The sequence below is a fragment of the Plutella xylostella genome, chromosome 14, assembly GCF_932276165.1.
Source record: "Plutella xylostella chromosome 14, ilPluXylo3.1, whole genome shotgun sequence".
NCBI classification, from domain to species: Eukaryota; Metazoa; Arthropoda; class Insecta; order Lepidoptera; family Plutellidae; genus Plutella; species Plutella xylostella.
Genome location: NC_063994.1, coordinates 10,000,001 through 10,022,416, shown reverse-complemented (window position 1 = coordinate 10,022,416; position 22,416 = coordinate 10,000,001). Strand labels below are relative to the sequence as shown.

Genomic DNA, 22,416 nt, shown 5'->3' with positions numbered 1-22,416 from the left:
GTGTAAAAAGAAAACGAAGATTTTGAAAGGTTGGGGCTAGAAAAACCCAAATACTTTATTCAAAAGTTTTGAACACATTGATACAACACTGATTCCAGAAGTACCGGTTGCATCTTCAGATGGATCCTGAAGAGAATAATTTGCAGTAAACTATTCTGGAACCCATTAGTCAGTCTGTTGTCCACCTCTGGTAAACGATTCCCAACCACTAGCCTTTCGAGTCGAGCGTCAGATTTCATTCTTTTTGCGCTATCACACGCCACTCACGACGAAAGGCAGATGGTAGACTGTTAGTGAATCGACCCTCTGGTCGTTCCTCTAGTCAGCGGCGCGGCTTCGTCGGTGCAGCTTGTCCCTCATGATGATGGCTCCGAGCTTGGAGAAGCCGTCCTGGTACTCCGAGCGACCCATCGGAGGCATCGCTGATGATGACGTCATCTCTGGAAAGGCAGATGGAATTAGTGGGTCTGGTGACAAACTTGGAAAGTCTCTGCTCGGTTTATTATGCCCTTCTGGATGATGTTCGATCATAGTTCATCAAATTGTTGAGATCAGCCATCTGCGCAGGAGTAGGTAGTGGCTAAGTAGTTTTCACATTTACCTACCGAAGATTCATTCTCTATTCCATGGCACTCTCATTACCCACCATCACTGGAGCACTGATACAGATCCTTTAATGCTCCCACTCGAGGATGTAACCTTTGAGTCTCTATAACTACATGTCTAGACAAGTAACTGTTACACGTAAACCAATATAAAAATGAATAGAAAAAGATACGAACGGCAATTTCCTTTAGCCGCATCTGGTCCGCCGCGGCCGCCGCCACCGCCACCGGGGCTGCCGCCGAGGCCGCCTGTAGAGGCCCCGCCGCCCATACCGCCACCGCCCATACCACCGCCGCCCATACCGCCGCCCATGCCACCGCCGCCGCCGCCGCCCATACCTCCTGGGAATATAAGCAATTATTGTTTTCATTAGTTAGTTTAGGTTCTTATATGAGAGGTAGTATATAGGTTCTTATTCAGTGTGCGAATGCACTCAGCGATGTAGATGTTCATGCAATGCTTCGCCACCGTGATTGCGCTATCGCTTAGAGTCTCCATCAAATCCTCCTGACTATACTGTAAGCCTTAGTAGGAGCATAACAAGAATTATTCCTTGCTTAGTTAAGAGAGTAATCAATCTGAGACTAGAGAAAGCCAGGAGCAATCAGCCAGGCACAGATAAGGAACTATACAGAGCCACAAACTTATCTGTTCCGATGACAGCTTACGTAAATGACTAATATTTCTTCATTCTATATGATTCTATAATATTTTAAGTTTGCAGTAGTGGTAATTGGCTCTTGTGGTTTCAATAAACCCATCTAATCTATATCAATAATTATGTGAATGAAATCATTAGTAAATAATGAGATATGGATCAATTTAGTTCGCTTGATGTCAATTGACGCTTAGGGTCAATTCAGACGTACCACAATCACACCACAGCCACAACCACACCACAACGATATGCCGTGTGGTCGGGCGTATATTTTGTATTGAAAATGAATAATCCAATTCCCACATTTTGCCGTTGTTGCAGTCATCAAATATATATGGGAATTCGAATATCAAAACGCATTGTATCAACGGTCATTCTAATCCACTAACCTCCGCCTCCGCCCCTCGACATCAGCCCCGGCATGCTCCTCGGCGCGGCGACGCGTCCGCCCGCGCGGCACGGGTCGCCCGGCAGCCGCAGCGGCTGCACGCACGGACCGGAGCCGCTCACGTCCGCCGCTCGCTGGAGACCCTCGAACTTGGCGCCTGGACCTGGGGGTGGAGGTGGAAGGTGTCAAATCGCTAAATCGATAGAGTGATTAAGGCTGATTTGTTAATGGTCATATAAATTTTAATATCTGAGGAATAAAATTGTTGCTGTACTGTCTCAGACGCGACAGCATCAGAATTTTATTATTCCTCAGATAACTCTTATCTGGCTAATGAAAAATCAGCCCTAAGTGGTGCAGATTCTAGGCTGCTTATGACTGCGCGTGGCCACAAGCGTAATACTATGCTATGGTAGAACTATTGTTTTTCGTCGATTCTGTTAGATATCTACTTCTCTCCTTGCTTCTATAAGATGGGTGACAGGCGGATGGGTAACTGTACTTCCGTGAGGACCCATCAATTGCAGCGGTGCTTCGCCGCGCTGTATAGTTTTCCGCGCTGTAGACTTTTCAGGGTCATGTCATAAAAATATATGCAAAAGTGCACCGCACCACACCTCGCCGTTACACCTGCAACTTGATCATTGCAAACTGGAGCGCGCGTTGCTAAAATTTATTTGTATAATACTCTAGCGTAGTGCAAGTAGTCAGCTCATAGTACGAGCACTAACCAGACTCGCAGTAGTCCACCATGTAGGTGGTCTTGTTCCGGTCGCGGTCGATCCTCTGCTTCAGCTCCGGAGACGCCTCGTTCTGCAGAATGCTGTACAGCATCGGGTACTTTGACTGCAGCTGAAAGGAATTTATTAAATTTGGTTCAGCAATAGAGCCATACAAAACGTAAGTAGCCAAGTTAACAATGGACATACTTACCTAATTGCTGCAAAATCACTGGAGCATTTTGCTGTGAGGAAATATTAATACTGTTCCATGCCGGTCGAACACTTTTAATATTTGTATGTAAGTAGATTGAAATTAATCTACTCATTTTTGTATGGAGAGATACTATTTTACTTTATCACGATGTCAGTCTTTGTCGTGTTGTTCTGCCATTGTAATTCGGCGCGGTCGCGATTCATCATCACGCAGTTGCGAATAAATTTTCGGAATAAATTTATTGTGAATTTGGGAAATATCGGTCGGGAAATCAATCAAATATCACCAGCTTTGTTACAAACGGTTGTAGAAATTCTATGGAGTGAACATCAAGGTTCCTTCGGATTCCATCTCCGGGCCCACGCCGAGTTCTGGAACTTCGACTTGCCAATGTGAGCATAACCCATCTATTTACTTATTTCTTATTAACAATATTTATCTAACAGCTACCTTATCAAGGAAGGCATTAGGTTGATTGTAGCGCGACGTCGGTGTTTCCGGACTGGCTCCCATTTTGGCAGGATACAACTTCGGGTCCAGCAGAGGACCCATGAGCTGCAAGTTAACAAAATTATGGGAAGTTAGTCAAGTTTTATTCAGAAAACTCTTATTTTGGAAAAATGGGACTGAATAGAGCATATTATAAGTATGTAGGTACTTTGCAAAGTCGCAAATATATAGGTATTACAGAGCTTTAATGGAGCGGTGGTATATAATTATTTAGGTATCCTGCGATTCACGTAGAGAGTCAAAATCAATGGATAAAATCTCCGTGACGAACATCCGCGGAGGCTTTTATACCGTCAATAACTAAGGCCCTATGCAGAAACAAAGCTATAGTTGCTTATCAGCGCTGGTTCGGAAATAGTAAGAAACTGACAGATCGGCTCAGGTAGATTCAGCGTGCTTACATAGAGAATCGGGCTCCCTGCAGTGCCCTGCACCCACCCGCTCCGGTAACCCGGTAAAAGCGCTCCCTCACGGAGCATTTCCCGGATTTTTATGTCATGAGCGCTTTTGCATAACCAGGCTATCGGTACAGGTACGCACCGGTAACCCGTATCTCTATGTAAGCAGCCTTAGCCATCTTTCTTTCTATAAACGGCCAAAGAGTTGACGAAGACTGACCTCACTACGGCTCCACCCTGCCGCCTGGCCCGGCGGCCCCGGCGGCGCCCCCGTCGCCCCCGAGTACTGCGGGCAGCGGCAGTCCGGCGGCCGCGAGTGTTGGAGGCACGCCTGGTAGAACGCCAGCTCGGCATCGGTGAGGCGGGGGGTCCTGGGGCGGGGAGAGTTTGGAAACATCAGGGAGGTTTTGTAATGGCTATTCTTAACCAACGGACGAAATAAATACCTTTTTCTTTCTTTAGGTGATATTGCGTAGGCAATTCAATTATAATAATAGAGTTAGGTATTTTGCCTAGGTACCTACCTACCCTGACCTAAGATATGATTTGAGTACCTACAATTTGCTACAACACTTTATCCAAAGACGCAATGTACTATAATAATATAGGTATGCACCTAACAGAGTTAATCTACGTTAAAGTTACTTATAACATTGTTTAATTTCTTATTGCTATGTTTAAAATACTTCCTAATGCTATTTATTCCATCATCATCAGCCTCCATTTACCTATAGGTATACGCCCCGGTCATGCAAAAATCTTCCTTCTGGCATGCCCAATCAATAGGTATAGGTATGTATTAGGTACTTACTCGGCCACTCCATGTCCATCCCCACTCTGTCCCGCCCCGCTCCCGGGCAGGTGTGGCCACAGGTAGTCCTTGCGATACGTCGTCAGGTAATGGTCCATCTTGCAGATATGTTGCTACTTATCTAGGTTCGATCGTATCTGGACATTCACTGCATTTCTCACTAAGGATTTAGTTACATCGGTTTTGTATGGTGCGTTTGCTTGTTACATCTTTTGCAATTTGATTTGCTTTTGTGGATTTAAAAATAACCGAAAAATGTCATTTTTGTTGTTGACAAAGACAGATGAGTTTTTAATCGCGTAGTAACCTATGTATCAAAACAGAGCCTTCTTGTTTTGCTTTGTGCTTCTTGTACATAAAAGTTATTATTATTCTGAAACACTTCATCATCATTAAACCCTTCATCACCTGTTATTGATCATTCCAATATGCTAGCTCAATATGTGTTAGGAAAGTGACAAATCAAAGTCTAGGAAGTATAGCTAACTCAATAATTTATTACAAAAACACAAAACATCGCAAACAACATACTCGAAACCCCATCCACGAAACTCCACCGCAGCTGCCCCAACTCTAATTAACCCAATAAGTATACGTATAAGGGGTCTTCCACACCCCATACTTGGGTTCCTCCCGAGGCTTCCCGAAGGGGTTCTCCTGCAGCACCACCCTCCCGAGCAGGGCGTGGGACGCCCCGTACACTGACTCCCCAGTGTTGACGCGGAGGATCTCACGGAGTTTGTCTGTGGAAGTGAGAGGAATAATTTAGTAACATCATCATCGTAACATTGTGAGTTATGTTGCATACCTATTAGGACTATCCCGAGATGCGCTCCAGTTTTTTGACGTCCCAAATTCAGCCAGGTTACTAACCTAATTACAGTCCTAGCTAAATGCTAGCAACCCGTGCACAGTGGAGGGAAAACCGTAAAAAAGGCATAAGTCTTTATTTATGTGTTGATGAGAGTAATTTTCCCTCATGATCTTTTCCTGTAAGCCTGTAGCGGTATTTATCTTCATCAGCACCCGGTTCCTTACACTAACACTAAACCAACAACAGCCAATCCAAACTTCAACTCACTCTGCAGCGTCGGATCATACTTCGGCTTGACCCCCAGCTCCAGCGGGGGCTGCGTGTAGACGCCCGGGTCTATCGGCCGGTACGAGCCTCGGTAGGTGGTCTCCGGGATGTGCACGTCATCAGGCAGCCGCAGGGTCTGCAGCGCGCGCGCCCGCCGCGCCAGGTTTACTGACATGAATGGGAGGTCTGGAGGAAATTCATAATAACGTTACGTAGGTAACCTGCTGTATGGGCGAGAAATGGGTGGTAAGTAATAAGTATTTCGTGTATCTGTAAGTCTAAACACGCGTAGCTTAGACACTGATGAAGCGATTCGACGTTGATTCGAGTGGTGTTTTACAGCTTATGTCATAGCTGGTTTGTTACAGGATTTTTAACTTCGGCTAGGTACCTAATTGATGAGGTTCGATGGTGTACTATGTTCTTACCTCTAGAACAGTATTTATTGAAATATTCCGATCTCTTGAGGTCTTGAATTTCATTTTCGACAACCTTTGTATCTATGTCGTTAGAAAAATATTGTGCACCTAGCTTTGGGCATTCTTCTTTCAGCTGAAAATCAAATTAATTTATGCTGTTACTACCCACTGCCACATCTTCAGCTTGGAGATTTTAAGAGCTGTGACTATACAACCTTCAAAAGGATGACCTTTTCTTTCCGATCCTTATGAAAACATAGCCGCGACTGGATGAGATACCTACTATATATTATAAATACAAGCTGGCTTCCCAAAAAAAGGTTATACTGAGAGGTAACCGAAACTTACCCTCTATTCTATTCTATTCTGAGAGGGGGCGAAGTTCCTATACGTGGCTCTTTCGTGTGGAACCAGTGTACCTAACTACTACTAACCCTCTCCAGAGCATGTTTATAGTACTCCACATCCTCCACACACAGTGTGTCGGGGGCGGCGGGGGGCGGGTCGTGGAGGCTCAGCTTGTCTCGGCGGAGGCCCACGATGAGGCAGTCGTCGTCTGTGGGCCGCGGGCGGGCGCGGGTGCGCCTGGTGAAGGGGTGGGTCGAATATTATTCTTATTCATAGCTTATCAGTGACGAAGACGAGACACTAGAGCGCGTCTAGACGTGACAAAAGTTCTCCGTCGCGCTCGCTCTCGAGCCCGCGCTATGTGAGTGAGTCAGATGCAAAACTTTTGTCACATCTTGGTGTGCGTGTCTTGCGCCCGTGCCCACGTGCTAGCCATTCAGGGATTGTAACCGTGGTGAAAGGATTAGCCAGACAGAATGACATCAGTCGTTGACTGCCAAGGATGTGCGGTATATAAATTGGAGTTCAATGTGAACAATCAGTCAGGCGAAGCATACCTCGCGTCGCGGGAAGTAACTACGCACTGTAGGTACGGTCAGGTGCAAAGAAACCTAACCCCCTTTCATACTAACAATGCTTCTGAGGGGGGTCAGGTTTATCTGCCCCTTACTGTACTACCGATAGGAGAGCCGGCGAGACCCAGTATAGTTACTAGCCACTTACGATATTTCCTTTCTATCGAAATCCACCATGGTGACCGAACGGAAATCTATCTCTCCGTCGAACACAGCCATTATGATTTAATTGCTATTTTATTATAAGTATAAAAAATTAAGAACTGAGATGTTGTTTGTTGTTGTTGTATTTTGTCATATTGAGGACTTGAGAAGTTTCATGTCATCATTGTGTCAACTAATGTCATGTATTGTGACTTTGTGACATCATATTTTTTTTACCTACGTACCTACGGTACCCCACGGTATCTATTTTAATCATTACAACATGATTACAACACGGACTCTGGTGCAATGATGTTAACTGTCCTCAAGATTTCCAAACTGTATGGTTCTATGATGGAAAGTAAATATGTACAATGGTAAATCCAAGGACTTGGTAAATCAAAGATCTTGTAATGAAATTATACAATTTATTAGAATAATCACCATCATAACAAAAGAAATCTAAGTGAATATTAGTGAACTTAATAAGGCACAGCCTACAATACAAAAATCTAAATTAATTAATTTTAGGAAATACATAATATTGTGCAATTAAGTAGGTAGGATAATAGTAAGTAGAAAAAACATAATTAGCCAACATAACTAAAAATAGATATCGCAAATGATTATAACAATAATTTGTTAGGAATACTATCTACACTTTTTCATATGACATAGTTTTCTAGGGAATATAGTAGGTAATTTATATACATACAGGGTGTTAAAGAATGCAGGTAGATATACTGTAGCGCTTATTTATTTTATATGAGTGTTTAAAATCAAATAGTAACTTACGAGTATTGGTTTATTTACAATTGCTAAACAGAAATTGTGCAGATTTTTATCTTTAACACCCTGCGTGCATACATATTATTATTTAGACGATATACACTTTATTTACATCACCTAGCGCACAATCAGTCAGTTTCACTACCCAACTTTAATCATTTATCCTTGTACCAACAAACTTTACATAACGTTGGAATTCTATAACTCGTTTCGCCAATAAAAACTGAGTTCCTATCGCGAACTTGTTTTTACAAAGATTTTCGGATTCAAAATGTATATACGGTACGTAAATGTTACTACATTTTAACTTCACGATACCCCTCTGTTATGTTTGGGAGTAGCTGAGAGTAGCTGTGGTGTGAATATGCCACTAAACTTAGAATATATGCCAACGTTATGCCAAGTTTATTTGTAAGGCGTTCATGATTCTATTATAAAGATAAACAATTTTAACAACCATCGATGGGTTTCATATTTCGAGACAATATTCAATCACTCAACATCTTTTAAGCACATAATATACCTATCATTGATATAATAGTAAAATCATTGAAATATATTGAAAAATTTAAAGATATTTATTAATTACCAATGAAATATTCATAAAACACGCATTAGATATATTGATATAAATGAGAAGTTTTCATATTTTTTGAATTATGTGTAAAAATATATAATAAATACCCATTCAAAACTGTATTTATAATCCAAAAAGCGTCAAATTTTAAATTTACTCCGGATAAAGTTAAAATTGAAACTCTTATTAAAACAAAATTAATCATATTAAGGTAATAGTTACATAACTAGGTAACACAATATTTGTAGCAAATTTGAAGGCATCACAATTATGATTTAAGTTTTTTGTCAATAACCATTTTAAAGGTCCTCATTTTTCTGGCAAGATTTCCCATATTTCATTGAGTTAAACGAATGCAGGATGAAATTGTATCAAGTATATCCGAATGAAATCAGTATATATATAATAATATATAAGACAGAGCACTTTTCACTTTAGGAATAACTCTATGTTTAACAACTGTACACTAAAGTGAAATACCAAGGAAATACCTAATTAGGTACAAAATTCCACCTGTATATAACTCCGGTCAAATAAATTATCATAGGTAGTACGGTCAACAAAAGAGATATATGTAAGTTATCCCCAATGGAAGGTAATACCTATTCATCAGTACATTTTATTAAGCGCTGAGGGTGTGGGTACTCTTTTGCTAACTACTTACCCTATAGGGTGTCTATTGTCAATTTTATTGTAGTTATTGTCGATTGGTTGTTAGAGTCCAATATTGTGCAAAAGTCGAAATTTGATTTGCCTTCAAATTATGTAACACAAAACTATACATAAGTATCTAATGTAAAAATAAAATAAGTAAGTATAACATAAAATGGCTACTGGGATAAACAATACTGGTATAATGACTGAGTTAGATATCTATTATATTTGTACTCGCTCTTTCGAATAGCCATGCAATGAGAAAGAACGAGATAAACCTATAGCAGTTACTATGTTTTAAAATGATTTTATACTGTACCTAATTTGAATGGAAATAGTAATTATAATCAACTAATTAGTTAACTCTATTCATCAATGACATAGTAATAAAATATTATTATTTTAAAAAACCTATGGCGAAACATATTTACACTGTAGAAGCGAAACCAATCAAATCATAACAATTTTTGGTCCAAAGCTGAATCAGTCATGTCAATGAACCAATTTAAAGTTTATATAAACACAAACATAATTCTAATTTAATATTTTTATGAAAGCTCTTACAAATCCATTTCAAAGCAACACTTTTTGCAGCCGTTAAGACGTCATAAAAGTGCCAACTTTAAAACAAACGATCACAATATCTTAAACACTAAACCTATTAAGGGTTTGAATTGAACACAGATAGGAGGAATATATTAATTTAGATTTTTATTGAGGGTTTGTCCTCTACCTTCCTCTTTCAGCCATAACTGGTCACCTGTCTTAGCTAGTCACCGGAAAATCAGCAGGTCAAGTCGGAAACTAAAGGTGAAAATTGGTGGCTGGTGACAAAAGGTTGCATCAGACTTCATGTCTTAAAGTCTCTACTTTACGAGACTTTAATTTTATAGAAATAAACCTGTTATCGAAAGAGATGTCGCTAGAAACCAGAAGTAACTTTGCTACGCGTCGCCCACTGCAACCTTGTGTCGCTAGCTACCAATTTTCACCCTTAGGGGTCATTGTCCAACGCTTGTCTATGCCTTCCATGAATGTCATCTCTAGGTTCATAGAATAGTCTTTTAATTGAGGTAGTTACTCGAATCTGTGTCCAAAAACTGTCCGTTCACGCTAAAAGCTGCGCTTGTGATAAGTTTGCGCGTAGAAATAAGCAAAAATACCTTTATGGGGAACAAAACGCAAAGCTAATGGCAGTTTCATTCATTCTTATTGCATCTGAGATTAGTTGCTGCAGTTGCCATTTTGAAAATCAGAAATATGAAAAACGTGTTAGGCCAATCGGAGCTTAGTCTTACAAAATGTCTCCTGTAGCAACCAATCACAAACACAGAAAGCCTATACTTAGTGGCGCCATCTATCTTTTCCATCTCGCAATTATCAACAGTGCTGCCATAGTTTCGCAAGCCCTCCGCTAAAAGGTTCAAACTGCAAACTCATCGCGCACTCAGCTCAGTCTGGTCGGGACTACGGAACCCTCGCCTACAGGTGGTCGGACGGGGTCCGTCGCTATGGAACCCGGAACGGAACCACCAGCTCCTCGTGGTGTTCCACGTGCAGTTCCGACATGGCCGCCGCCGCGCGCTTCACTGCGTTCGTTATCTGAAAAGAAAACGTATACTATGAGGCCAAGATAAATAGACGAAACTAAGACGGAGTCTTAGCTTAAGCACATGCTAAGAACACGAATTCACTAAAATAGACACTACTTGAGCACAGACTATGCCAGTAAGTTCGCACTCTGACTTAGCCGAGTTCGAGTTCACATTTGTCAAGACTTGGCCCTTGCTTAGCATACCCAAGTTGTCACATCTGCCACACTCTCAGAAAATTATTATTCTATGCTCTCAGGCTATCCACAGACCACATTTATACCAAATTTGCTAAAAAACTACGGAATGAAACTATGACCACAGATAAATAAATATACATTTGACGCAGATTTGACATAACAGGTTCTGAGCCAGTGACTTAGCCGAGCAAACGCTAAGTAGTGTCTATTTTAGAGACTCATTGCAACTCGGCTTAGTTCACTTGAAGTCGTACTTGGCTAAGCATTAGTTTTTAGTTTGAGCAAGTGCTAAGCAACGACTATTTATCTGGGCCTGAGTGTTGTGATTTATGATAAAGTGTTGATGGTAAATCAGCCAGTAACTTAAAAACGGCAGAAATTTTGCTTTAACACTTTAAGCTGCTGAGTTCGCATCCAGGATAGGGATACGTCATTTTCTGTTTCCCGGGAAACGTTGTGACCGGGTGGGCAAGTAACTCAGTCTATCTAGCTTTTAAATTACTTGTGTTGGTAACCGGTGCGTTACGTCATTACGTCGTTGCTGCCATATATTTTTTTATGTCTGTTTCTTTGAGACGAGGCGACGCATCGCAGTGCAAAGCACGAGTGGGGCCTAACCTTTAAGAAAATAATTACAAAGACCTTGTGATTGTTGCTGACCAACGTAGGTATACTCATGTAAGAAACGGATATTGAGACACACACATTGTATGTAGGTAGCTGATAACCTGGAAGAACACATATGCTACATTTCATCCCGGAATTCTAACAATAAATCTCTTCTTGGCTCGCTAGCCACAGCTAGTTATATTTATCATTGATAGAAGTACATAGTTTCAGGAAATATAGTCTGAGTTACCATATACTGAATAACTTACCAAATCCCGATCCTCATTCAGTATCCCCGGCTTCGCGAGCACGACCTGCCGCTCACTCGTCGACACGTCCTGCAGCAGCCTCGGCAGCGGCGACACGGGCACCGGCGGCGCGTTGGCGAGGCGGGCCGTGTAGGCGCGCACTCGCTCGCTGTACACCGCTGGCTCGAGAGCGTAGGGGCCGAGAGCTCCGACGTCTATTACGTTACTGTGGGGGGTAAGGGGTTAGGTTAGGTTACATATGTTTATTCAATACTTTTGTACGGTGTTAAATTAAAACTTGCACTAACACTTTAAATTACATGGAAAGACTGGGGTTGTTATCGGGTCCTGAAGGGCTAGCACGGTGAGAAGGCGTGATGCAAAACTTAGGTCACGTCTTTATTGCGCCCCGTGCTAGCCCTTCTGAGTATGTGTTGTGATATGTCCTACTGGGGTTTGGCAACGTTACTCCTAAGAGCCGAAGACCTTTCCTCCGGTTGATAAACAATTTAAACCTGAACTTACAAAACTTTGGCTGAGATAAGAGCCTATTAAATTAAGAGTCAACGTCCAACACACATAGCGAATTCACGAATAATGTAAACAAAAAATGATAGTGTTTTATCTAACAGAGCAATGTCAGCCACTCAGGAACTATTCCAACTATTTTGTACTGATAAATATTAATATGAATCCTTATCGGAAAATTATTCACACTGTGAATTTGTATAGAAGATATTGCTCTGAAAACGTCCTATACTATAATAATAAAAATTATGGTTGGTCAAATCACTACTCTAGCGAAAGTTTGGGGGTAAAATTCTTCTCTTTATGGGTAAACATACTCTAAAATAATTTTGTTGAACTTTACAGTAATACAGCTTATTTATAACACACTTTAGTGTTTTTATTCCATAAATTGCATGGGTAAACTTTTTAAGCCAAGCTCACAAGAAAAGGCTATTCGATTAAAAATTATTGCTCACACATATTAGTGCATATTACCAGGTATATTACATATTAACTACCTATAATAGTACGTAATAATTACCTACTATTATAGGTAGTTAACTTTATCTCATATGTATTCGAAATATGCCATAATTATATTTTAGTCCTTTTCATTGCTTATGATAAATCAATTCTTAGAGGAAAGAAATCCAATTCTTTAAATATTTTTTCAGTAACCCTTAGGTGATTCACACACGCACCGCCTCACCGCGCGGATTGCGGATTTTAGCATAGTATTTTTAAGCGGCGGTGCATGGTCAAGTGTGTGAGTCCCCTTAGAATTAACACAACAAAGTACTCACGTAGCAGTCTCATGCAGTATCCTGTTCAGTGCGCTCTGCTCATCTGGTTTCTTGGGCGGGGTGGTCGCGGAGACAGCGGGCGCCGGGGCCTCCTGCTGCTGCTCCGGCACCTCTAGCAGGTGAGTCCGCTCGTTAACTGGATTCTCCTGTAAATGATGAGTTGAAGAGTGTTAATTATTGGATAGAGATTGGTTCAATATGGACACCGGTTCTACCTTTTTGGCATAAGATTTATTTGCCTAATCTCGTATTGCATAGTAACGTTTGGTCAAAGTCTCGTTTCGGCGAAAATCGTAAGGCATAAATCTCGTTTAGTAAAAAGTTATTTCGCATAATATTGATTAGCCTAATAATGGTATGGCTAAATATTGAATAGAAATAGAAATAGAAATAGAAATATCTTTATTCATTTACAAACATCGGTAGTAGGTATACAACGTCAATTTTAAAGTAGGTACAACTATAATAGTGTGAGCATAAATGTTAACCTAACACAATACACATCGAAAACCAAACTAGGTAAACCCTGTTTCGTTTCCTGGCTTTCGACGCCACCCTACGGACATCTTAAGCACACACTTAGAAAGTAGGTATTTATTTTATCATAGGTAAGGAAAGCAGTATCTAAATAACTAACTTAATTAGGTACTTACCTACATAAAGTTATCAACACGTAAAGTTAAGCAATACAATTTAACGGTTAAATATAGGTAGGTACAATCACCAGAATAGGTAAATAGGTATACTAATCATTTAATCACCCTCCTGCATGCCCTACGCTATGTGCTTGGGATCAGAATTACACTACATGACAAGAGGGTAATTAAAGCTTAGTCAAACAACAGCAAAAAATAAATCACAACACTAAGTAATCTAATAATGCTAAGACATAGCTGCATAGGTTATATAAAGTACTTATGTAATAATATTCGGGCATTAACCACAACTGGTGCCTTGTATTGTTTCCTTGTATGTAGGAAACGCTCCACTTTGCTTTTGACGAAAATGTGCACCTAACACGCTCCTCCTCGCTTAGCTCGTCGTCGCACCTATCTTTAGGTTTCAATCCCATGGGGTTTAATGGCGTTTTAATTTATAATGGTCATTAAATTTCGATATTTTCATAATTCAATATCGTGATTTTTGGGATGTAGGAGAAAAATACCACAATTTGTACATTTACAACATACTTAATATATTATTTATTAAGATAATATTGGGAGAAACAAGATTCTAACTATATACCAACAATTTGAGCAAACGAGACTTACGTGTTTCAAGATTATGCCAAAAGAGTTTTAGGCGAAACGAGTCTTATGCCACGTAAGACTTGGCAAAGTGATAATTCAACCAAAACAATTTAGACCTTACGAGTTATGCGAAACGAGTTTTGGCCAATAAAGATTAGGCGAGATGAGGGGAACCCATGGACACCACATCCTTCTTTTAAGCTGCATTCTCAGGAAAGTAAGTCAAATGATTGTCAACCTCTGAAAGGATATGGATATTATCTGCCTTGGATAGGGTACCCAAAGAAGATAATAGTTAGATTGATATTTTTTCTTTGTTTTGATTGGCCAGTAAATGAGAAAGAGAAGGTTGGATTTAGCGGTGAATAAATTGAATGTGGAAATAAGTACCAATACCTACTGGTTGATACTTATTATGAATTTTATGTAAGTACTTTAATAATCATTTTTTGTAGATTGTTTTTTTAATACTACTTATAGACTTCTTGTTCAGATTTTTTCAAAACTTGCATGTGCATGAAATTAAACACCATGAAGGTATACCTACTTGTTTAAATTTTAGTCTAAAGTACTAAAAGTTTATAAATGTGAAATGAAAACTGACATAGAATAGATGTGATTGCATGCAGAATGTCTGCATGAAGCCAATAAAAACTATATTTACTTTACACACAACAATGTATCACCAATTTATGTATTGAACACATATTTATTATGTTAATTTATTGAACATGATTACCACATTGATTTCTCTTTACAAGATGAACCATTTATCAATAATTGCAATAAGCATGCCAATTTTGTAAATATCACTTCGGTAATATATACAGATTTACAACAAGGAAATGTATATAAATGTACTACCACTTATCTCAATGCCATTGCCACCTGATGATCACAACAAAGAAAATTATCACCCATGTTTAGATACCACTTATATGCCTAAATAGTAAACTTATATATAACCAAAAACAGATTAATATAGCTACAGTTACCATTTCATTATCCTAGTGTAAATTAACGCGTAATAACTGCGAATGATACCAAATTACCGTATAAAACTGTGTATAATACCTGTGCATCGTTTTCTTTGTGGCAGATACTGTAACAACAACCCATGACGGCGTTCTTCAGCGAGTCGAAGCATGAGCGCAACGTATCACCGTCTCCCGACTGCATAAATGTTTCGTTTATTATCTTTTCTTGTGGTTAAAAATAGAAAAATCGTGTTTCAATTTCGTGTGTGGCAAAAAAGTTGCATGAATTGACATTAAAATTTGACATTTGACAACGTCAAACTAACAGCAGTCGTACACAATGAAAGGCCCGTTCTTTTCAAAATCACACTGTCCTAATTTTATAATCTGTGATTAGTTGACAGTTGTGTTATTTTGTTGACTGTCTGAAGAAAAAAACTGTCAGAAAGTTGGAAACATCTTTTTGTTTTGTAGATTTTGTAATTATTTACATTAAATTAACGCTCAAATTGAAGCATAACAACAGACTATTACATAAATAAAATGCTGCGGTATCGAGGCAAGCAGAAAGTGCTTGATAAAGTGAAAGAATTCGATGCATTTCCCAAAGTTCCTGAAGAATACGTGGACTCCACGCCGGTCGGCGGAACATTCTCTCTTATCACCTTTTTAATTATAATGTTTCTTGTTGTTAGTGAGGTTTCACACTATTTCGATAGCAGCCTCGTTTTCAAGTTCACTCCTGATACTGAAATGGACGAGAAACTACGAATAAACATCGACTTAACAGTTGCAATGCCTTGCTCGAATATTGGAGCGGATATCCTGGACTCCACCTCTCAGAGCGTGTTTGGTTTCGGAGAACTGGAGGAGGAGGACACGTGGTTCGAGCTGGAGGACCACCAGAGAGATTCCTTTGAAGCTGTCAAGTACCTGAATTCATATCTGAGAGAAGAATACCATTCCATTTGGCAGCTGTTGTATAAGAGAGGCCACGGATCCATCCGAGCGACCATCCCTGAGAGACGAGTCAAGCCTAACAGGAAGCATGATGCGTGCAGACTGCATGGAGTTCTAATATTAAACAAAGTTGGTGGTAACTTTCATATAACTGCTGGTAAAAGCATTCATTTGCCACGAGGGCATATTCATTTAAACATGTTGTTTGATGACAGTGCACAGAACTTCAGTCACCGTATAAACCGCCTTAGTTTCGGTAGTCCAGCTCACGGAATAGTTTATCCTCTAGAAGGGGAGGAGAAGGTCACTTCAGATGACAGCATGTTGTTTCAATACTTTGTAGATGTCGTACCAACAGATATAGATACAACATTTGAGTCAATAAAGGCTTACCAATACTCTGTAAAAGAACTAGAGAGACCCATTAGTCATTCAAAAGGATCCCACGGGGTTCCCGGTATTTTCTTCAAGTATGACATGGCTGCATTAAAAGTAAAAGTGTATCAAGAGAAAGAAAACATTGTGCAGTTCATATTAAGACTATTCTCAATAATCGGTGGTATTTATATCATAGTAGGCTTTCTAAATGTAGTAACACAAAGTATTTTTAATGCATTCCGTAAAACTTCTGCCCCAAATGTACTGCAGCACACACACAAATCACATTCTTATGAAAAACCATTAGTTAACTCATTATTGATATCTCAAGATCTAAATGTTCCTTTGGATATTTTAAATAAATGATAGCAACCTAATGGTGTATTGTAATTTTTGTATATAAGAGTATTTTGACTATTTTTATTGTATATAAGTAGGTATTTTTCTAATTATGTCAGTGCTGCAATGATTTATTAAAGCATGTGCTTTTATTTTAAAATTTTGAACCCATTTCCATCTGATAACTTGCTAAACACTTTACCTTACTGTCTGGTTGATGATATAAGGTTAAAATATTCATGATTATTTCAAAGTATTATTGTTAATTCCGAAACTAGTCACCTCTTCATATAACATAATTAAATATTAGCAGACACATAATATGTATTTCACTAATTCATCCAACGATGTATGTCTCATCTTTATTGGACATAGGTCCCAAAACGCCCATTGTCATTACAATACCATGTCATGTAAAATCTCAGCCCAGAACTACTGACATAAAATGGATCTGATTGTATAATCATTCAATTAAAATGAGATTAACTATGTAATTTCTTCCATAACTGAGCAATTTACTTTAGTGTGAAATTATTGAAATAAAATATTTTCACCAACTTTATGTGCTAATAACTAGTTTTATTTCAAATTGTTCTATGAACAAAACCTTGCAACAATTTATTCAACAGTGTAAAACAGGTGTTAGCTGAACTTCCCCTTAAATTTTGCATGCGTTTTGAGCACGCGGGGCGAGGGGGGCTTTGTAAACGGTTCTGAGTTTGCATCCCTTTCTCTCCTGTTGTTTTTGTCGTGTCGTCGCGCGCCCGTCTCGCCCGCTGCCGCCGCCGCCATTCGCGCGGCGCCCTCGCCACTGCACGGACGTCCGCCACGCTCCCGACGCCGGCAGCATCCGTGTAAAGTTTCCCAACTTTTGCACCACCGGCCATTACCGACACAAAACTTTACCCCTCCCAGGAATCAACTTCAGTGTGGTGTTTAGTGAATAAAGAGCTACTTCAGTGAGTTTTGGTGTTTTGCGTGTACTTTTTTGCGATCACGATTTACCGTTTCAATTGAACGTTACTGTTTCGTTCGATAAAAAGCGCGTAAGTAGAGTTGGTCGCTCTTCGCTAGAGAGGGCCGTATATGGTTGGATTTGTTCTCGGGTCCGGTGAAAGTACACCTTTGTTGAGTTCGTAAGGACACGCCGCAGCCGCAACTAGCTCGATCCGACTGGCTGTTGCACTCCGTGCGGATAAGGTGAGTGGCTTTTCGGTTTAATTACCTACTTAGCTTAACTCTCAAAAACTACAGTTACCTTCATTTGCACGTGTTTTTTTTCTGCGCATTCGAAACAGGTTCTTTCACTTAACTGTGCCTCTGGATTGCAAAAAATACGATGCCCATGGTTCTCTATCTGTACCTAATTATTGTTCTCAACTTGGCTATTTAGCCGTTGCGTTAGATAGTTGATCGAGCGATCGTCGACACAGCGTTCCATTTTCAATTGTCGTCGATAAAAAATCGATATCCCATTAACGAATGGTCCTTTCGAGCGTTTCTAACGCTGGGCCATTCATACAGTGCAGTGTAGACTGGTGACTGGAGTGTAGGTCAGTGCCCTATGTATACCCTACCTGTTGCTGCCAAGCCGGTTTGTGCCACCCAGCCGCAGCAAATAGCTAAAAAATATCTTCGTTTCTGAATTTTATTGACATTGACTTACAACCGGCCGCCTTTAGGATGTGAAAAAACTTAGAGGACAATAATAAGACTTGTAACTCATTGAATCACCAAAAAACTAGACTGATTTTTAAGTGGCTTTGACTCCCAGTCGACTTGTTTTTTGGTCCCAGTAATGCTTCGATGGAGCTGTGAAAAGGAAGTAAAAAACTCGTTATGCCAATAAACAAATGAAGCCTACATGGGTAGGTACATTACATTACATACCAGTTACAATATTCAAGTTCATCGGAGAATCAACTCTATTACGCTGAAAGAAATGTATGGTCAGCAACTCAACAATAATAACTTGTAGAAGCTGATAAACCTGTTGTGGTATTTTGTGTTAATCGCTCTCTTGAATGCTTTTTAATGGTTATTTTTATCAATAGCATTGGTCAATGTTTCTGTCTATCAGCTGCAAGTAGGTACCTACTACGTGTTCTGTCTGACTCAATTTTCCCAATTATTTACCAACATCTAGTCGGTTTTATTACGGAAGGTAGGTTACATGATAGAGAGCGATGTTTGCCTATGTAAGGAAACTTCTAGTTGATTCATAATTCGGTCAGACCCTACCTACCTTCAGATCGAGATAAGTACATAATTTGAATGGTCCCATTATATTTTAAGATCGTTATTAAATTCTTACTTGATTTATGAGACAATGATAACTTTACCAAAACAAATTGTATGACTCTTAAATTACCTACCACAACTCTCCTTCGATCTAAACATCACCCTTACCGACCATACCGTAGTTGAAGAAGTGCCTTGCAACAAAAACTTGTTTGTTTAGGCCACCTGCACACTCTACACAGGATCCGGAGGGGTGTGACGTTCGTAATGTAACTAATGTATGCTTGAACCAAGGACTTTGTATTATAACAATGTTATATATACGAAGTCCTTGGCTTGAACAGGAACACATGTTTGTGGTTGTCATTATGAAGTCACAGGTTGTCTTTAACCTTGACACCAGTGTTTAGCATTCCGACAGGACTTAAGGCCTTCGAGATCAGAATCTTCGACGCGAGAAGATAGAATACCTACTCTTTATTCGTACACCAAAAACGAATAATAACATTTACAAGTTCTAACTTCATTAGGGAACAAAAGACAGTCTTATCGCTTAAAGCTATCTCTGCCAGACAACCTTTGGATGGATGGAATATATGAGATTGTGATATTTGTGATTGAGTGCAACAGACTTTTGACTTATCTTTCTGGCCTTTAACATTGTATTTATTTATGTTCCCTATGTCGATTAACCATGTACTTAATCTTAAACATCGTTGTCTCTCCGTCTTTTTATACCTCGAAGAGATAATACATTACTTACCACTGTTTTGAAAAGATGTTCCCATAAAACTGACGAGCTCATCTAAATCAAAGGATTTACGGCTATTGTTGTCCTTCTATAGACACTGGATCAATGTTGGGATGATGTCTATTTCTAGAACAGGATGCGGGACGTGGTTTGGGCAGATATCGGATACGCTGTGAGTCTCGAGACTTTATAGACACATTTATTAGTGACAGCGTTCCTTTGGCGTTTGAAACCAAAATAGACGTTATTTCATCCTTGTAAGAGTCTCTCTGATCTTATAATGGAGACTAGAGGCCTCTATTTTCGTGGAAGTCTCTTGTATGGGCTGTTTACATTTAAGTTTAGCTGATCAGCGAAAATCGTGCGATTTTTAGTCACCGTGTAATCGTCCCATGATTATTATTGTTATAAATTCTTTATTGAACATAAAAAATAAGTAAGTACCTAGGTACCTACAAAGGTGAACTTGATTGTACGAAACCATTCAATATCATCAGTTGTTATTCCTAGCCATCTTATGTCCCCTACTCACTCGATTTTTGGAAAGATTGAATAACCCACTTAATATCAAGTTTCATTAAGTATTTCCATATTTGAATAATAACATTTGCTAACCGTGTAAATACTGTATGGTGATAGTTGCAAAAGCATTACATTGTGCTCGACAGATGGTTTCAAGATTCGCACAATGGATATAGTTTACGTCATATGCTTTGGAATTCAGTCAATAATTGTAAGTAAACATGTATAATAAGTAACTACATTAGATACATTTATGAACAGTTTCTAAATCATACTAAAAACAAGTTACGTAAAACATTGAAAACGATGGGGACTTTATAAAAAAAATGGTGTAGCTCTATAAATACGCAGAAAATATTGTTAGCCTAACCTTATTCAGAAAGAAGCCGAGATAACAAGATGGGTGGTACTTATTTCAACTTTACTCTCAGTCTCTCATTAATAACATTGTGGAGCCTTGTCCCACTTTAGCCTTAGCCCTATAAACTGGTTCGACCCTAACTATACCTTCTGAGTGACAAGACTTATAAGTATACGTAGTTTGGTTTAAAACTTGTTGTGCATTTTATAAAATGCGAATTACAATAATGTTTTAATGACATTGTTTGCACGTAACAAAAACACACTGCCGCATTCCAATATGTATGTTTTTATATTTTAAATTGCGGGGGCACAAGCATCGACATCGTAATAATTTCCACGAAGAGAAATCTTCGACTCGTTCTTTGCAAAAACCAACTGTTATAGTTATTTAGCATTTATTGAATCTGACAAGTTGCCGTGGTCGCGTGATGTTCGATAGTTTGTGGGTATACTGCCTACCTACGCGTGAAAGATATCGACTGGTACGATAACATCGTCGATGTAACCTACCTCTTGCAGGAAACACGGGCAAAACATGTTGTTTTGATTTCAATAGGAAGTTGGGGCTATAAAGCGCGAACAAGCCGACTTTGTTTCTTGATGCCCCAAATGAACTCATATTACAGTTGAAAGGGGTCACCCCGCAGTAAAATCAAGGCAATAACGATTTATGAATTAAGTATGCTATATCTTTTTTGAAAGAAATAGGACCTTTTATCATAGCTACCATATTCTCCAACATTTTACAGTGTCTCTGTAATTTGTGTTCTCCTTCACAAGTGGCGACAGCCGGCTCTTAAAACTTTGAAGCACCTAAGTGCTGCCTCCACCGATAAACCTAAACAAAAGACACTTCAGGCCAACGTTGGGGCTCCCGTTTGTTTTCGAAACTCGATCTCATATTACCAACAATGTTCCTATGCGTGCTCGAAACAAAAACTCAGGCGATCCATTAAAAGCAATTAGCAAAACAAAGGCTAGTGAAGCTGAATGCCTTGTTGTGGCGAACTGCACCAAATGCGTGCACGTGTGCACAACTGGAGATATAAATTACGAATCTACATATGCGTTTTCGTAATACGTAACCTGATAACTAAAGGGGCACAGAGTCGGCGGCATACTTCGACTGTTTAACTTTTAATTTTTTCAGTCAGAAAGATCCGTGTGGACTGTGGATGTTACACAAGTTTGTTGACGCAGCAAGGTTGGGTTAAGACAATCAAGGCTGCAGTTCTCATTTCTTTTAGTATAATCTCACGTATTGATTACTGCGGCATTCAGATTAGTAGAGTTCATCTGATTAGCATTTGATATATTATAAATCTCTTCGTGAGACCATATCAAAGTCGCAATTAACTGCTTCACATACTTCTACTGATTGCATTGTCTTGTACTTCATCGTTCGTGAGAGTTAAACTTAGCGATTAGTTTGAATGAAAAAGTGCGGTACTTATATTGACAAAACAGATTGCAGGCTGCCATGAATGACTCTCAAGGCCAAGGTGGAAAACGATCAAAGCAAATATTTTCGCATGCCGCAGGAAAAATTTTGTTATTTAAAGCAAAATATTTTCTGCTTACCCTGTTGCTATACATAGATCTATAGATACATTTGTATATCGTATACGAACACTTCTTATTTACGTGTCAGGCTCACTTCTTAGGTTCCTTTAAGATCCACTTCAATTAATTGGAAATCCTAGATTTATCTTCCATCTTCAGTATGCAGAGGCATGGCTACCTACTAGATAAATAGCTCTTGTTTATTCAACCGAGTCT

General features: G+C 39.4%; 5 protein-coding genes across 5 annotated transcripts in view; 2 read left to right on the top strand and 3 right to left on the bottom strand.

Annotated features, from left to right (window-relative positions):
- Nucleotides 1-20: 20 nt before the first annotated feature.
- On the bottom strand, nucleotides 21-4,523 carry LOC119694369. The gene is made up of 6 exons (XM_048625280.1): nucleotides 4,308-4,523; nucleotides 3,717-3,867; nucleotides 3,039-3,143; nucleotides 2,384-2,504; nucleotides 1,654-1,815; nucleotides 21-467 (listed from the first exon to the last, which is right to left on the bottom strand). Exons 1-6 carry the CDS (start codon nucleotides 4,403-4,405, stop codon nucleotides 319-321), a joined length of 786 nt encoding a protein of 261 aa, XP_048481237.1. The 5' UTR covers nucleotides 4,406-4,523; the 3' UTR covers nucleotides 21-318.
- A 261-nt stretch (nucleotides 4,524-4,784) lies between these two features.
- Nucleotides 4,785-7,023, bottom strand: LOC105391920. Its single transcript, XM_011563489.3, has 5 exons — nucleotides 6,879-7,023; nucleotides 6,242-6,392; nucleotides 5,817-5,940; nucleotides 5,389-5,574; nucleotides 4,785-5,050 (listed from the first exon to the last, which is right to left on the bottom strand). Exons 1-5 carry the CDS (start codon nucleotides 6,947-6,949, stop codon nucleotides 4,881-4,883), a joined length of 702 nt encoding a protein of 233 aa, XP_011561791.3. The 5' UTR covers nucleotides 6,950-7,023; the 3' UTR covers nucleotides 4,785-4,880.
- A 265-nt stretch (nucleotides 7,024-7,288) lies between these two features.
- On the bottom strand, nucleotides 7,289-15,375 carry LOC105391929 (ragulator complex protein LAMTOR1). The gene is made up of 4 exons (XM_038120592.2): nucleotides 15,181-15,375; nucleotides 12,857-13,002; nucleotides 11,565-11,769; nucleotides 7,289-10,496 (listed from the first exon to the last, which is right to left on the bottom strand). The coding sequence occupies exons 1-4, from the start codon at nucleotides 15,283-15,285 to the stop codon at nucleotides 10,404-10,406; spliced, it is 549 nt and encodes a 182-aa protein (XP_037976520.2). The 5' UTR covers nucleotides 15,286-15,375; the 3' UTR covers nucleotides 7,289-10,403.
- On the top strand, nucleotides 15,372-16,798 carry LOC105391922 (endoplasmic reticulum-Golgi intermediate compartment protein 2). Its single transcript, XM_011563490.3, has one exon. It carries the CDS (start codon nucleotides 15,627-15,629, stop codon nucleotides 16,785-16,787), a length of 1,161 nt encoding a protein of 386 aa, XP_011561792.3. The 5' UTR covers nucleotides 15,372-15,626; the 3' UTR covers nucleotides 16,788-16,798.
- Nucleotides 16,799-17,539: 741 nt separating this feature from the next.
- The window catches only part of LOC105391923, a 129,267-nt gene continuing 124,390 nt past the window's right edge, over nucleotides 17,540-22,416 (top strand). Inside the window, exon 1 of the mRNA XM_038120466.2 lies at nucleotides 17,540-17,960. The gene's annotated coding sequence lies outside the window, so the exon portion shown is untranslated. The remainder of the gene's footprint in view (nucleotides 17,961-22,416) is intronic.

Coding starts and splice junctions, on each gene's coding strand:
- LOC105391920 (XM_011563489.3), bottom strand. CDS start 6,949: ATGGCTGTGTTCGACGGAGAGATAGATTTCCGTTCGGTCACCATGGTG. Junction 5,575..5,816: donor CAATAAATACTGTTCTAGAG/GTAAGAACATAG, acceptor AATTTCCTCCAG/ACCTCCCATTCATGTCAGTA. Junction 5,051..5,388: donor GTATGATCCGACGCTGCAGA/GTGAGTTGAAGT, acceptor TCACTTCCACAG/ACAAACTCCGTGAGATCCTC.
- LOC119694369 (XM_048625280.1), bottom strand. CDS start 4,405: ATGGACCATTACCTGACGACGTATCGCAAGGACTACCTGTGGCCACAC. Junction 3,868..4,307: donor GATGGACATGGAGTGGCCGA/GTAAGTACCTAA, acceptor TCCCCGCCCCAG/GACCCCCCGCCTCACCGATG. Junction 3,144..3,716: donor CAGGGTGGAGCCGTAGTGAG/GTCAGTCTTCGT, acceptor GTTAACTTGCAG/CTCATGGGTCCTCTGCTGGA.
- LOC105391922 (XM_011563490.3), top strand. CDS start 15,627: ATGCTGCGGTATCGAGGCAAGCAGAAAGTGCTTGATAAAGTGAAAGAA.
- LOC105391929 (XM_038120592.2), bottom strand. CDS start 15,285: ATGCAGTCGGGAGACGGTGATACGTTGCGCTCATGCTTCGACTCGCTG. Junction 11,770..12,856: donor ATACTGCATGAGACTGCTAC/GTGAGTACTTTG, acceptor TACCCCCCACAG/TAACGTAATAGACGTCGGAG. Junction 10,497..11,564: donor TGAATGAGGATCGGGATTTG/GTAAGTTATTCA, acceptor TTTTCTTTTCAG/ATAACGAACGCAGTGAAGCG.